Source organism: Oratosquilla oratoria, chromosome 25 (genome assembly GCF_046742065.1).
Source record: "Oratosquilla oratoria isolate Oo_2021 chromosome 25, ASM4674206v1, whole genome shotgun sequence".
In the NCBI taxonomy this organism is placed as follows: Eukaryota; Metazoa; Arthropoda; class Malacostraca; order Stomatopoda; family Squillidae; genus Oratosquilla; species Oratosquilla oratoria.
Window position 1 is genome coordinate 754,166 of NC_134801.1, and position 15,569 is coordinate 769,734.

The 15,569-nt window shown below is 41.5% G+C and overlaps 1 protein-coding gene across 4 annotated transcripts in view; it reads right to left on the bottom strand.

The window, feature by feature from the left end:
* LOC143038802 (sister chromatid cohesion protein DCC1) overlaps positions 1–12,482 on the bottom strand; it is a 398,731-nt gene extending 386,249 nt beyond the window's left edge. For 3 of the 4 annotated variants that reach the window (XM_076208343.1, XM_076208344.1, XM_076208340.1), the window contains exon 1: positions 12,402–12,460. Coding sequence is in view for 1 of the 4 variants with exons in the window: in XM_076208342.1 (XP_076064457.1) it covers positions 12,402–12,418 (17 nt within the window). In the remaining 3 variants the exon portion in view is untranslated. Of the gene's footprint in view, positions 1–12,401 lie in introns of all 4 variants that reach the window. The other variant, XM_076208342.1, reaches the window with a different exon arrangement.
* Between the last annotated feature and the right edge of the window lie 3,087 nt (positions 12,483–15,569).

Sequence of the window (15,569 nt, forward strand, 5' to 3'; positions counted from 1 at the left end):
AGAAGAAACATTTCTTAGATCTTTCTTTTGCAGGGATTTATGGATCTTTAGTGGATCTCTGCAGTACTTTTGATTTGCCATCTTATGAAGATGAGTCTGAAAAGATCCAAAAAGCAAAAATTGACGGTTTATAAATAATATAAAGAATATTATTTGAAATTACCTTATACAAATTTAAGACAGAAGCAACTTGTAGTATGCTTCTGTAATGTTATAAATTCAAACAGAATCTGACAAACGCTTGATAACACAAAAACTGTAAAACAAGCACCAAAACGCTCATACTGAATAAACAACTCACATGTGCCGTTACGAGAGGTAACGGGGCTTTTTTATATGTCCGTGTATCCCCATGTTTACATATTTTTTGTCGTAAGGCTCGTTTCCCCTCGGAAGAGGTTTTCAATTTTGTTTTTTGTAATGCTTTAATTTTAAGTATATTTCGAGCAGAGGCCTCTTCTGTTCGAAAAATCCCACCTTGTAAGTTGTCTGCAAGCTGTGTTGCAAGATAACATCGCATTATTTGTACAATGTTCACTTTAAGAATTAGAATTAAGAAGGTGTGTGAGACCGGTTGCCGTTGTGATGTCACGTCACACATCTAGGCGCCAGTCTGGTTCTAAACTCGAAAGTTGTACACACCCCTCTCCGTATTCAACTCAGTAAGTAGTAAAACCCTTTATATATTAGGTTAGAGTGTACTAGTGGATCCTTGGAAATACTTTTATATCATGTGTAGCTTTTAGCCTTTAGTAACTACAGTCCCATTTCCAGTTTTCATCATTCCACCGTAACTATCGAAATTCCTTTGGGTCCATCCTGCGTGATGGATCGGATCTGCAATAAAGACGCATCAAACATTCCCGTGAATAAATAACCTTCCGTCCCAAGTCTGTCTACGTCACGGACGCTATGATGCTGATTGTCCATTTGATCTGCGCAGTCCCCAGTTGGCTGCGCCACAATGAAAATGAGTGGTAGCAGAGCGTAGTTAGAGATGAAAGGAGCATAAAAGAAGAGGATATAACCAGACCACGCCCTGCACGCCGTTGCCAAGTCTAGATTCGCCTCGTCGTCACCACAACAAGCGACAATCAAGTGTCGCTAGTGTTCCGCGTAGCAAAATTGCAAGTGTTTGCGTAGTTTTGTGAAGTTGCTGATGCGGGAAATTAAGTGTAGTGGCCGATGCGGGAAATTAAGTGTAGTGGCCGATGCGGGAAATTAAGTGTAGTGATTTTGTGTAGTCTTGGTAATCGTATCGGCCCAAAGGTCGATGTGGCAGCAATGTACGGGCGTCGAGTTCACCAGTGTTGTTTACGTAACACCATTTTTCCATCGTATTTATGTAAGCATGTTTTTTCCTTTTGAAGGCAAAGCTACCTTGCCTAAAATCCTGTCATATGTTAATATAAGCATGCGATTAATGTGCATTTTTAGATTGAACCAAATGTAGGGTTTAATCTGTTGTTGTCTACCCAAATAGTCGTATAGTTAGGAGTGTGGTAATGTACTCCGTGGTTCTCGTTCAAGTTGAGTTTTTTCCTTGCCTTCCTTATCGTTTACTTTGTCTGTCACTGTTTCTCTCGCTAGGCAATATGTCTTCCACCCACAGTATAGATGAAGGACCTGTCTCTGGTAGACTCAGGACCCTAACTGCCGAAGGGCAAGAGGGTTTTCAGAGAGCGTCTGACCAATATGAAAAAAGGGTAAAGGCGAGTAGAGATGGAGTACAGGCCTTATTAGAGGACCCGAATCGTAGTCCTTGGTTGTACCAAGCCCACGCTGTGTACCAGGATACTGTAAAAAAGTATCTGGAATATTTAACGCGTGAACGTACTTCAGAAAGTCTGGCTCGTGCTGAATTAGTAAAGAATGAAGACAGGGATTTTCAGGCATCTTTTCGTCAGGCAATCAGTACTTATGCATCCTCTTCCTCAGTTGAAGTCACGGAAGAGGAACACCACACTGAACCGTTTTTACAAGATGACCCGAAGTCCAGTCAAGTTCCTTTATCCCTCGCCGACCACTCTGAGTTTAGTGTACCCCCTTCCATGAAGGGCAGTTCGAGAAAGTCGGTTAGGTCAGGTCGTTCCAGTAGCACCAGTGTTAGTGTTGCGAGGAGGCAACGAGCCAAGGTGGAGGCCGCTCGTATTAGAGTCAAGTTTGCCGAGCAAGGTCAGCTTATGAAGGAAAGGGCTGAAAAGGAAGCTCAAAGGGCAAAAGAAAAGGCTGACAAGGAAGCTCAAAGGTCAAGAGAAGAGGCTGAAATGCTGGCCAAGTTCAAAGTTATGGCACAGCAAAAGGAGTTGGAAGTAGCCTAAGCCGAACTTAGGCACTTAGGAGCCGACAATGATTGGGAAACATGCAGTGAATGGGACCAACTAAAAGAAACAGTTGCTACCCGCACCCAGCTATATGTGGAACAGCAGGGTGGTATAGTTGATGTTTCCGCTAGTCAGAAAGATCCGGTAGGCTTGAACCCTGAAAGTCCTGTTTTCAAGCCCTGTTCTGATCCCAGAGTTGCCTCACAGCCTGTGAACAGTATTCCATCCAGTGTTGAACCTCGCAGTGAGGAAGCCAACGTGAAGCCTGTGCAACTTGCACAGCAACCCATTGCTAATCATAGCTTTTCTGTGTCCCAACCTGTAGTTTCTGTGTCCCAACCTGTAGTAAAACCTCCTTGTAGTACGTGTCATGGGTCGGGAACACCCTCTAATTGTGTTGATGTAACTAAGTTCCTCATGCGGAAGGAATTACTTCTTGGCAGACTGTCTAATTTTGATGACACTCCTGAAAATTATGCTGTCTGGAGAGAGAGTTTCAGCGAAGTCGTGCGAGAGTTGAATATCTCACGCAAGGAGGAAATGGATCTGTTAGTTAAGCACCTAGGGCCTGAATCGAAAAGATGGGCCCGTGCGACCAGAGCCTCCAACGCAAATGATCCAAACAGGGCGTGCAATAGAATCTGGGAACGCTTAAATGATAGGTTTGCTGCCCCTGGGATCATTGAGACTTCGATTAAAAAGAAGTTAGCCGTCTTTCCTCGGCTAGCACCTAAAGATACCTCCAAGTTATTTGACCTGTGTGACATCCTGTTCCATATAGAAGCTTTGAAGGCAGACCCGGTCTACAGTACTCCCTTTGCCTATTATGATACCTATTCAGGCATCAATCTTATTGTCAATAAACTCCCATCCTGTTTACAAGAGAAGTGGGTTGGCAAGGCCTCGAATTACATGACCACCTACAATGTACCGTATCCACCCTTCACATTCTTTGTAGAGTTTGTGAAGGAGATGGCAAAGGTCAAGAATAATCCATGTTTCGCCTTTCATGACCCGGGTGACAGGTTTATGAAAGTAGAGAAGCCACATTCCTCTAAGTTTCCCCAAGTACACGTGAGGAAGACCGACACCACACTGTCCAGTGGTAGTAAGACGATCGCGGTTGCTGACAGGTCAGTTAACACTGCTAGTTCCACCGATCAAGGAAAGGCAGAAAAAGAGAGGTTCTGTATTTTCCATAATGCCGAGGTGCATGATTTGAATTTCTGCAGGGCCTTCCGTACCCTGTCTGTCAGCGAAATGAAAGATTTCTTAAGTGATAAAGGTATATGCTTTAAGTGTTGTAAGCATAACCATCCTTCCTCCAGCTGCAAGGAAAGACTGTTCTGCAAGCTCTGTAAGGCCTCCAGTCACGTGGCTGCCTTACACTACGATGGACCCAGACAAAAAGGAAATTCCATTCAAGCTGTAACACAGCAAGGAAGGGAGGCTGCTCAAGATAAGACACCTCGCGCCCATGTAGTCAACCAAGTGTCGCTTCCCAATGTTCTTACTCCTGTAGTAAAGACTCATGGAAGGGAGGACGCTGCTGTCAATTCAAAGTGTACCTTGATATGCAGTAACCCCACCTCCATGAGTAAGTCCTGTGCCAAGACCTTCTTGGTGAAAGTTTATCCTCAAAGTAAGCCAGAGCTCGGGGTGTGGTGTTATGCCATCCTAGACGATCAGTGCAATTGCTCTTTAGCAAGGTCTGAGTTTTTCAATTTGTTTGACAAGCAGAGCAAACGGGTTTCATATCGTCTAGCTACCTGTGCAGGTGTAACGGGCGCTTCTGGGCGCACCACCAAAAATTACACCATCGTGTCGTGGCATAACTCACATGAGGTACATGTCCCTCTGCTAGTGGAGTGTGACAGCATTCCGAATGTGAGAGAAGAGATACCCACTCCTGCCATAGCTCGCGGCTATCCCCATCTGTCCGACCTGGCTGAATGTATTCCGCCTCTAGTCCCTGAGGCTGAGATTCTTCTCATCATTGGTCGAGATGTACCTTCAGCCCATTACATTTTTGACCAGAGAATCGGACCTGTCAATGCCCCTCTAGCTCAACAGACCAGTCTGGGATGGGCAATCATAGGGGAAGTGTGTCTCCATGGCACTTGTATGCCTTCTGTCATTAGCAGTTTCAAAACATCCTTTGTACATGATAGACGTCCCTCTATAGTCGCACCATGTGGTAACCAGATTCATGTCTCTGAAGTAAAGGATGATTTGTTCAAAGTAACCAAAGATGATGACAAGACTGCCCTGTCGATTGAAGACAGGAAGTTCTTAGATGTCATGAACTCAGAGTTCCGCAAGGATCAAAGTAGCCATTGGGTCGTGCCACTGCCTTTCCGTCCTAATGTTGTAGCCACCAGTAATAATAGAGACTTTGTGTGGCACCGCACACTGTCTCTCCATCGTAGCCTCAGCACAAAGCCGGAAAAACGTCAGCATATGATGGCCTTCATGCAAAAGATGTTAGATCGTGGGCACGCTGAGGTTGCACCACCATTAAAGTCTGATCAGAAGTGCTGGTATCTTCCCTTGTTTGGGGTATACCACCCTAAGAAACCTGACAAGATCAGGGTTGTGTTCGACTCTTCTGCCAAATCCAGAGAGTTCTCCCTAAATGATATGCTGATGTCAGGTCCTGATATGACAAACAGCATTCTCGGGATTCTTCTGCGTTTCCGTCAGGAAGCTGTAGCAGTGGCAGCTGATGTAGAACAGATGTTCTACAATTTCAAAGTGAAGACTGAGCAGAGATTACCTCAGATTCTTCTGGTACAAGGATAACGACCCTGATCAAAAGTTGATTGAGTATAGGATGACTGTTCATGTCTTTGGAAACACTCCATCTCCCGCCATTGCCACCTATGGCTTGCGTAAGTCGGTAGAAAATGCCTCTCCTGAAGTTCGTTATTTCATAGAGAACAATTTCTACGTGGATGATGGGTTAGCATCTCTGCTAGATGCAGAGACTGCTTACAAGTTAATCCAAGACTCTAAGTCAGCACTCCAAGAAGGAGGACGCTTGCGCTTGCACAAGATCACTTCCAACAGTAAGGAAGTGCTGGAAAAGTTTGCCACCAGTGAGCTGGCTGATAACCTCCAGGAGCTGAACCTAACTTCTGACTATGCCTATGCAGTCTAGCCTAGGCCTCTTATGGGATATCCAAAAAGATGTTTTTGCATACAGATTCATGGATTCAGACAAGCCTTCGACAAAAAGAGGAATACTGTCTGTTGTAAACAGTCTGTTTGACCCCATGGGGTTCTTAGCTCCAGTAATAATAGTGGGAAAACTACTCCTGAGAGAGATAACCAATCTAAAGTGTGGTTGGGATGAACCCATACCAGTTAAGATCCACACCAAATGGTCCAGATGGCTAACGTCCTTAAGGAACCTCAAGGAAATAAGCATCAATCGTCAGTTCGCTAGTATTTCTTTGTCTCAAGCTCACAGGATAGAGCTTCATACCTTTTCAGATGCCTCCAGAGTAGCAGTAGGAGCTGTATCATATCTTAAAGTTTTTAGTGATACCAAAAGCTACCAGGTGTGTTTTGTGAGGGGACAGGCTAAAGTAGCTCCCAACCATGGTCATACTATTCCCAGGTTAGAGTTGTGTGCTGCAGTGATGGCAGTTAATCTCAGTAATTCCATCACAGATTGCTTAGACAAAACCTTAGACGCAAGGCATTTCTATTCTGACAGCATGATTGTCTTAGGATATATTCATAATGAAAGGCGTAGATTTCATGTCTACGTAAGTAACAGAGTAGACCACATTAGGTCGTCCACCGAACCTACCCAATGGCATTATGTACCTACGGATTGTAATCCAGCAGACCTGGCTACCCGTGGTCTCGAAATAACCGACCTAAATCAGAGTGAATGGTTGTCAGGTCCCTCATGCTTATTTGAGGATGTTGTATCCACCCGTGGAAGTTTTCCTCTTGTAAGCCCTGAGACAGATAAAGAAGTGAAGGTATCAGACTACACAATTGAGTCTGAACCCCTTGTTAGTGTAAACAAGAGCAATGTAGAACCTGCAGTTGTGTCATTAGCTCAGAGGTTCTCTAATTTCTCCTGTTGGAGGAGACTTGTAAGAGCGGTAGCTCTCCTTAAGCATATAGCCCGTTCTTTCAAACAAGGTAACAAGTGTTGTTCAGGTTGGCATATGTGCAACAAACATAAGTCGCCCGATCAACTAGAAGATGCAGCTGATCTCATTGTTCAGATATACCAAAAGGATTATTTCTCGTCTGCCACGACTAAATTGCAAAGTGAAGTTTGTTTATCTCCTTCCAGTCCCATTGCATCTCTGTCTCCTTATTTAGAACAGAAGGGCCTACTTCGTGTAGGAGGCAGGTTGAGTCAAGGCAGCGATGTACTTGGTATGCTTGCAAGGCCTATTATTATTCCAAAGGAATCCCACTTAGGCTTATTGTTGATCCGTCACTACCATGAGACAGTGCACCACCAAGGTAGAGTGATTACAGAGGGAGCCATCCGTACAGGTGGTTTCTGGATTTTGGGAGGGAAACGTACCATCTCTAAGGTCATTTCTAAATGCGTCACCTGTAAAAGGGTAAGAGGTAGGGTATGTGTTCAGAAGATGGGAGACTTGCCCATTGACAGACTTACTCCCAATCTGCCATTTTCTTATGTAGGAGTTGACCTCTTTGGCCCCTGGCATATAAAAACATGGCACACTAGAAGTTCCTTCCTCGAAAGTAAAAGATGGGGCGTTTGTTAACCTGTCTTGTTTCCAGAGCTATCCATATAGAGACTGTAGAAGAATTGAGTACTTCTTCTTTCATTAATGCCTTAAAGAGATTCATCTGTATTCGTGGCCCAGTTAAACTGATGCGTTCTGACAGAGGCACGAACTTTGTAGGTGCCGTCAAAGCACTGAACTTGCTTGCCATTACCGATGAAGGTGGTGATGTCAATAGTTTCTTGTCAAGTCAAGGCTGCACTTGGTTGTTTAACCCTCCTCATGCTTCTCACATGGGTGGAGCATGGGAGCGTATGGTTGGGATAGTCCGCAACATCATGAATGTAATACTGACTAACCATCACCCCAAGGCATTAACACATGAGGTGTTAGTAACCTTCTTTGCGGAGGTATGTAAGATCGTGAATTCCAGACCTTTAGTTCCTGTTTCATCGGACCCTAGTAGTCCTTTCGTTTTGTCTCCATCTATCCTTCTCACTCAGAAAACTGATATTCCTGTAACTCTTCCTGAAGAGATAGATATTAAGGCAGTATACAAAACACAATGGAAGCATGTACATCACCTTGCTGAGGAATTCTGGAAGAGATGGAAGAAAGAGTATCTTTCCTCCTTGCAACCTAGAAGAAAGTGGGTTAATTCCTCTCCAAATGTAAAGGGGGATGATGTAGTGTTGGTGAAAATTCAAGAGTGTCCCCAAGGACAGTGGCCCTTGGGTATTGTAATTAAAGTATTCCCTAGCAAGGATGGTTTAGTCAGGAAAGTCCAAGTAAGAGTTTTGGTAAACAACAAGGCTCATGAATATGTAAGACCCATTTCTGAGCTTGTACTGTTATGTCAATAGATTTTGTAATTTCCCCCTAGAAAATTAGGAAGGGAGTGTGCCGTTACGAGAGGTAACGGGGCTTTTTTATATGTCCGTGTATCCCCATGTTTACATATTTTTTGTCGTAAGGCTCGTTTCCCCTCGGAAGAGGTTTTCAATTTTGTTTTTTGTAATGCTTTAATTTTAAGTATATTTCGAGCAGAGGCCTCTTCTGTTCGAAAAATCCCACCTTGTAAGTTGTCTGCAAGCTGTGTTGCAAGATAACATCGCATTATTTGTACAATGTTCACTTTAAGAATTAGAATTAAGAAGGTGTGTGAGACCGGTTGCCGTTGTGATGTCACGTCACACATCTAGGCGCCAGTCTGGTTCTAAACTCGAAAGTTGTACACACCCCTCTCCGTATTCAACTCAGTAAGTAGTAAAACCCTTTATATATTAGGTTAGAGTGTACTAGTGGATCCTTGGAAATACTTTTATATCATGTGTAGCTTTTAGCCTTTAGTAACTACAGTCCCATTTCCAGTTTTCATCATTCCACCGTAACTATCGAAATTCCTTTGGGTCCATCCTGCGTGATGGATCGGATCTGCAATAAAGACGCATCAAACATTCCCGTGAATAAATAACCTTCCGTCCCAAGTCTGTCTACGTCACGGACGCTATGATGCTGATTGTCCATTTGATCTGCGCAGTCCCCAGTTGGCTGCGCCACATCACAAATACACCGTCCGGGATTTTGCACCTTCACCAAACACTGCAACACGACTCCCAGTTTACCAATCCTTTGCACCAGCCTGCAGTAGCAGCACACACAAATGCATTTTCTCTCTCTGCAACTTCACTGCTCTCCAGTCATTAGCACATCACAATTATAATGTTGCAATTGCAACTGCAAGTCCATACAACTGAACGCATCATACACTCAACAATCACAATAGCATATGTAATTTCAGTTATACAGCTATATTTAAAAGTGCCAATCAGGGTGGATTGGTTTAAACCAAGTGAAACCAATGGTTTAAACCATTTTTTTTTCTAATAAACCACTATTTTTTTGTTGTCTTTTATCTTTGGATCAATATATCAATATAGCTGTTTCTTAATACCAAAATGCAACACAATATCATGTTCTTTCCTTTATTTCACACAACACAAAATTTTGTAGGCTAGCATTAGCGGTAATAGTCTGTAAATAAGTATGATGATAAGTTATACACTGTACCTCTTGATTGAGTCTTGGCTGGCTTCAATGGCTTGTGCAGCATGCTGTCCAAGCTAAATGTTTATGTCGGTAGACCGACAATAGCACTGCAGGTGTATCACCGACAATGGCGCTGCAGGTGTAAAAGTTCTGGGCTGCGACTCCCGCACCCATAACATTTATGTTGGTACATAAATACCCATATTTTCAAAACCCATGGAGATCCCATTTTTATTTCTTCTGGGGCTACAGAGGATAAACAGAGCTAATTCAAGAAAAAAAATTAGGCTGATCAAAGTTGAAATTTGGCTAGGGTCAAAGGTCAGAGTTCAAAATAAGGTCATCATGGCAAAATTGTCCCAAGAACGTTGTGCTTTCACTCATTTGAAAGATCTCTCTTTCCTGAACATTTTGGTACCAAAATCGTTCAGATTAGTTCATTCTGGCCAAAGTTATGACTTATCAAATGTTTAGGGTCAATCAGTTTGACTCCAAATTGACCTGGCCATAGATATGACCTCAATGACCTGGTAGGCCTCATACTTGGTATGTGAACTTTATTCATCATAACCAACAAATGATATCAATTTCCTAAGATTGTGTGACCGAGCTGTCAGGAGGGTGTGTACACTTCACGTAGAATGCCCCTATTTACGTTTTTATCCTCCGTAATATTACGGACCACAGCTACAATTCGTCCTGCCTGCTATCTATGATCACTGGTGGTATGGATCAAACTACACTATTAAGTTTGTTACTATTGTGTTATTAGTGTAATAGCTTGCATATAGTTGAATTATTCAAACTATTTTCTTTAAAATGTGTGATTTTTATGTAATTTGACAGTATTCGTAGCTGTGGTGGGTAATTTTGCAGAGGATAAAAATGTAATTCTACGATCAAATTACATGGAAATCACACATCTTAAAGAAAATAGGTCAAATAATGCAACCATATGCTAAATTTTTATATAAAATTGTGCCTGTCAGTAAAAACCGTCATTGTTTACGTTTGATCGGCGATTAGTCAGACCGCACATTTCGGCCCGATTTCCTGGGACAAAATAGGCCCGATTTAATTCCATTCAAAATGCAATATCTCGAGAACTAGGACAGCTAGATGGATAATTCAAATTGCATTATACTCATAGCGACTTATTGCATCCCATGAGAACTACTTCAGCTCAAATATCAGGAATTCCATTTTCATGTTGACCTAGCTAATTACATTGATGGAACATGTTACATGATAGGTGTTAGTAAGACTAGTATAAAAGGAAAGTCATACATTGTTTTTGACATGCTCAGGTGATTTGTTGACCAATAAAACGTTCACATGCAAAGTTGCATGTCAATTGGGCCAGGGGTTTGGATTTTACAGATTATCTCTAAATTAACAATAGTTGCCATGGCAACATGAAAGGTGTTAGTAAGAATAGCACAAAAGGAATGTCCTACATTGATTTTGACATGCTCAGGTGATTTGTTGAATAAAACCTTCATATGCCAAGTTGCATGTCGATTGGGCCAGGGGTTGGGATTTTATGGATGATTATCTCTAAATTGACAATAATTGCCATGGCAGAATTATTGGTGTTAGTAAGAATAGTATAAAAGGAAGGACCTACATTGTTTTTGACATGCTCAGGTGATTTGCTGACCCATAATAGCTTCACATGCCAAGTTGTATGTCAATTGGGCCAGGGGTTTAGTAAGAATTGTATAAAAGAAAGGTCCTACATTGTTTTTGACATGCTCAGGTGATTTGTTGACCCATAAAACATTCATATGCCAAGTTGCATGATAATTGGGCCAGGGGTTTGGATTTTATGGATGATTATCTCTCAATTGACAATAGTTGCCATGGCAACATGATAGGTGTTAGTAATAATAGTAAAAAAGAAAGGTCCTGCATTGTTTTTGACATGCTCAGATGATTTGTTGTCATATGTCAAGTTGCATGTCAACTGGGCCAGGTGTTTGGATTTTACGGATTATAAATTGACAATAGCTGCCATGGCAACATGATAGGTATTAGTAAGAATAGTATAAAAGGAAGGTTCTACATTATTTTTGACATGCTCAGGTGATCTCTTGATCCATAAAACCTTCATATGCTAAGTTGTATGTCAATTGTGCCAGGGGTTTGGATTTATGGATGATTATCTCTAAATTTACAATAGTTGACATGGCAACATGATAGGTGTTAGTAAGAATAGTATAAAAGGAAGGTCCTGCATTGTTTTTGACAAGCTCAGATGATTTGCAGACCCATAAAACCTTCACATGCCAAGTTGTATGTCAATTGGGCCAGGGGTTTGGATTTTATGGATTATTATCTCTAAATTGACAATATTTGCCATGGCAACATGATATCTGTATCTGTAGTGATGTTTTCAGGCCTCACTCAGCCGCTTGAGAAGCAGCTCTCTGCAAGGCCGCCAGTGTTAATGAATTGCTAGCATTGAAATTCATCCTGTATGCTCTTGTTTGTCATGTCGTAGGATAGAGTGAACAAGTAATTAAGTTTTAGTAATTAAGAATAGTATAAAAGGAAGGTCCTGCATTGTTTTTGACATGCTCAGATGATTTGTTGACCCATAAAACCTTCACATGCCAAGTTGCATGACAATTGGGCCAGGGGTTTGGATTGTACTGATGATGATCATCATCTCTAAATTGACAACTTAATAGTTGCCATGAAAAGGCAAATTTGTTATGACGGAGATGTTCCACATTGTTTTTGACATGCTCAGGGAATTTGTTAATCCATAAAGCCCATGTAATCCAAATTCTATTAAAACTGGAAAGCCCAAGTATTCAAAATCTTAATAAAACTGGACCAGTCCAGTGGTTTAGAGTTTGTGTATTTACCAAAATCTTTACTCCCTCAACAATCAAGCCATACCACAGTGTAAGGCATGGGCATAAGTATGAGAGACAAACTCTCCCATCAAGAGCCCCGGAAAGGATTAAGACACTACTGGCACAGCTTAGGCCATGAAGGTCCAAAAATCTTCAACGACCTCCCCTCCCAAAAGAGGTGAGAGAAAACTAAATGCTCAGTGGACAGCTTCAAACACGAACTGGACAGGTTCCTGCGGAAGGTGCCAGACGATTACATGTATGATGTTCTTTCCCGAATTTGGGTGATTTTGCATGATTATCATGCAAAATCACCCAATAAAGAACAATATTGAATATTCAGTATTGTTAGCAATTATGGCCTACCAGAATATAATTACCAAAAATATATCGGTTATATCCTACATCAATTCATCAGTCTGAAGATTATTATTTACCTGTTAATGCAAGCCATTGCACATCAAGATCCGAAGATAATCTCTTAGGCCGTTTTTAGAATGTAAACAATATTTGGCGGGAAATTATTTCGACGACAAAAGCGCTAGAGTATCTGACTACCAAGAAGGGTAATTAAATGCTAATTACAACGGAGAGCAAAAGAAAAAGAAATCATGTCTGTTTTCCATTACAATAATTTGATAAGTTATTAAATATTATTACTTAGGTGAATACTGGGCACAGGCTGTATAGCCTCTCTGTCCAGATCTTGTAATTTTTATGTAGTAGTAGTAGTAGTAGTAGTAGTAGTAGTAGTAGATAGACTTTATTTGGCAAAGGATCAATATACATGAAGTGCGGATAATAACAAGAACACAGTTCGAAATGATAATTGTAAATTGCCGAGGACAACACAAAAAAACATGCACGCTTATTTCCATTGTGGTCCTCATTAGATTGTTATTCTACACTGTCACACAAACAACATACGTAGGGAGGGGGGGAGAGACAATCATGAGTAATACCAGTCAGTACACATATGACACATAAGCATTGTTATAGTTTTGCTAATATTACTAAAATCTTTGTAACACATAGGATGATGAGACAAAAATTGAGCACCATCACAATTGTGGAGAACATTATGACTTCCAACAGATTTCCCATCTCTTTTAATACGAATGTTGACGGTATAAGTTAATCTAGGTGACCGTCCCACCGAGATACTGGGATACTCTGCGTGAACTTTGTATACAACTTTCAACACTACAAAACTACGTACCTGTGAACAGCAGGGAACTCATCGAACCCTGAAACGTATAATGGCATCACAAAGCATCATGTATCTTTATGAATATGTAATTATTTCCATTATTCATATTGGTTTGAATATTTCATTGAACTAAATTTGTGACTAACCGTGGCCTTGGGGCCACTTGGAAATCTTCTTCGTCTTTGTTCTGGTTAATGACGGTGATGTGCGTAACGAACTTCGGGCGTGGCATGGAGGGTGAGTATGGGGATGGGAAAGGATATAGGTCTGCTGAGGGGAATGGTTCTCTCACAGAATTCCCTCACTGGTTTAAGACACGCTTCGTCGTATATGCACTTCACACATGATTTATATGAGGTCTGTGATTGGGGTGAATTCATATCATCCCCTAGTCACTAATCACTAACACTTTGGTCAATTACATTTCTTGTCTCGGACTTGTCTTGTCCTCAACTTGTACTCAACCACGCAAACACAGCCTGTTTTGGCGCCAGAGGGGCCTCTCTTCGTGCCGAACGCCTAGTGACCTTTGGCCTCTCGTTGCCAAGGGTCTATGGGAAGTACAACTTCACCTTAACTGAAGTGAAAATGTTGCACGATACATGTATTATATGATCCCCATGCATAGGAACTATAGCTGGGTAATGCACCAGAACCAATACTCAAGAAGGAGAATACCAAGTGGTAAATAAAATGATAAATAATGAAAATGACATATCGGTAACTCGACATTCCTGTGGTAACTAAGGGGTGTCGAGTCCTTACAAAATGCTTTATATAATATTTTCGTATATAGAAACAAAAATGATAGGCCACTCTATCTAAATGGAAAAAGTAATACTGTATAATCTGTTATGCATGTTTTCATATACTAAGTTTCTAGAATACAAATTTCATACAGCTTGATTAAGCTTAATTGCTGTATTTCAATCTTAATCCTAATTCTACAGCTATCAATTCACTAAATTAACTGAGGCCGTAACCACAGATGTCTATATTGATATGTAATAATAGTCTATTTACTCAAAAAAATGCCTCTGTCGGGATTTATTCCCGACACCCTCCGGGCGGCAAAGGAGCACATCTAATTACAATTGCGCATTGTCAATCAGGGATTGCCTTAATCTAATTGCCCTTCGAGCTGCTTGTCTCATAGGACGTGCTGAAGGTGTCTCATCCTCACCAATGGATTCTCCACCTGTTAAGGGTGTTAGCTCTTGAGAATGAATTTCCAAGGGAACTAGTTTGTCCAGGGTTCTTCTACTAATAATCCCGTTGCACAACACATCTACAATGCGTACATTATCTTCTTCATCTGGGTATAGTTTAACAATACGTCCTAATGGCCACTCATGTTGTGGTCCAAGTCTCTCCACTATCACCACTTCTCCCACCTTGGGTGATTTAATTTGTATTGGTTTCGAGGAGCCATAACGTTTTTCTCTCAGGGAAGTCAAATAATCCTTTTTCCAAATTCTTTCAAAATGTTTGATAATTGATGATAGACAGCTGTCTTGCAATTAATTCTGTATGTCCCAAGAAATGGGGGTCAGATGTGTCTGACGTTACCAATGGTGGATAGGGGTTTATGGTTCTTCCATACAAAAGGTGATTAGGAGTTAAGGATTCTACGGGTCCTTCTTCGTTGAGGTAGGTTAAGGGGCGATTGTTCAACCGCGTTTGTACTTCCCGCAGAATTGTTTCCAACTCCTCCCGAGTCACTCTCTTCTTATACAAGACCTTCTTCAGACATGACTTGGTTAAACTGATCATGCGTTCATAAAAGCCTCCCATCCACGGTGCTCTGGGGGCTATGAATTTCCATGTTATGCTATTTCCTGTCATATATTCAGAGACGTTAGTATGGTCTAACATCTCCTTGAAGAACTTGGCTCCAGCAACAAAATTGGACCCATTGTCCGAAATTACTGTTCTCGGGAATGAATACATTGCACAAAATCTTCGAAAGAGGTTCAGAAATGTCAGAGCCGACATATCTGAGGCTAACTCTAAGTGCACCAGTCTAGTTGCTGTGCATGTGAATAAACATATGTAATATTTGTGGGGGGTTCCATCCTCCGTCCTTGTGAGTGTTATAGGTCCTGAATAATCTATTCCTATGTGAAGGAAAGGACGCTCAATAGTCACACGCTCAACAGGCAATGGAGGTGGACCAGGGTATTCAAATTTCCTACCCTCAACCCTCTTACAAGTCACACAACGACCCAGTATGATCTTGATGGTTTGGCGGCACTTTGGCATCAAATAATACATTCTAACATATAACATTGTTTCTTGAATGCATCCATGGAGGCATCTTTCATGTGTATGGGTGATATACAAATATGCTAAGTGACTTTTAGTTGGGATGGGAATAGGGAACTTGGTATCATGA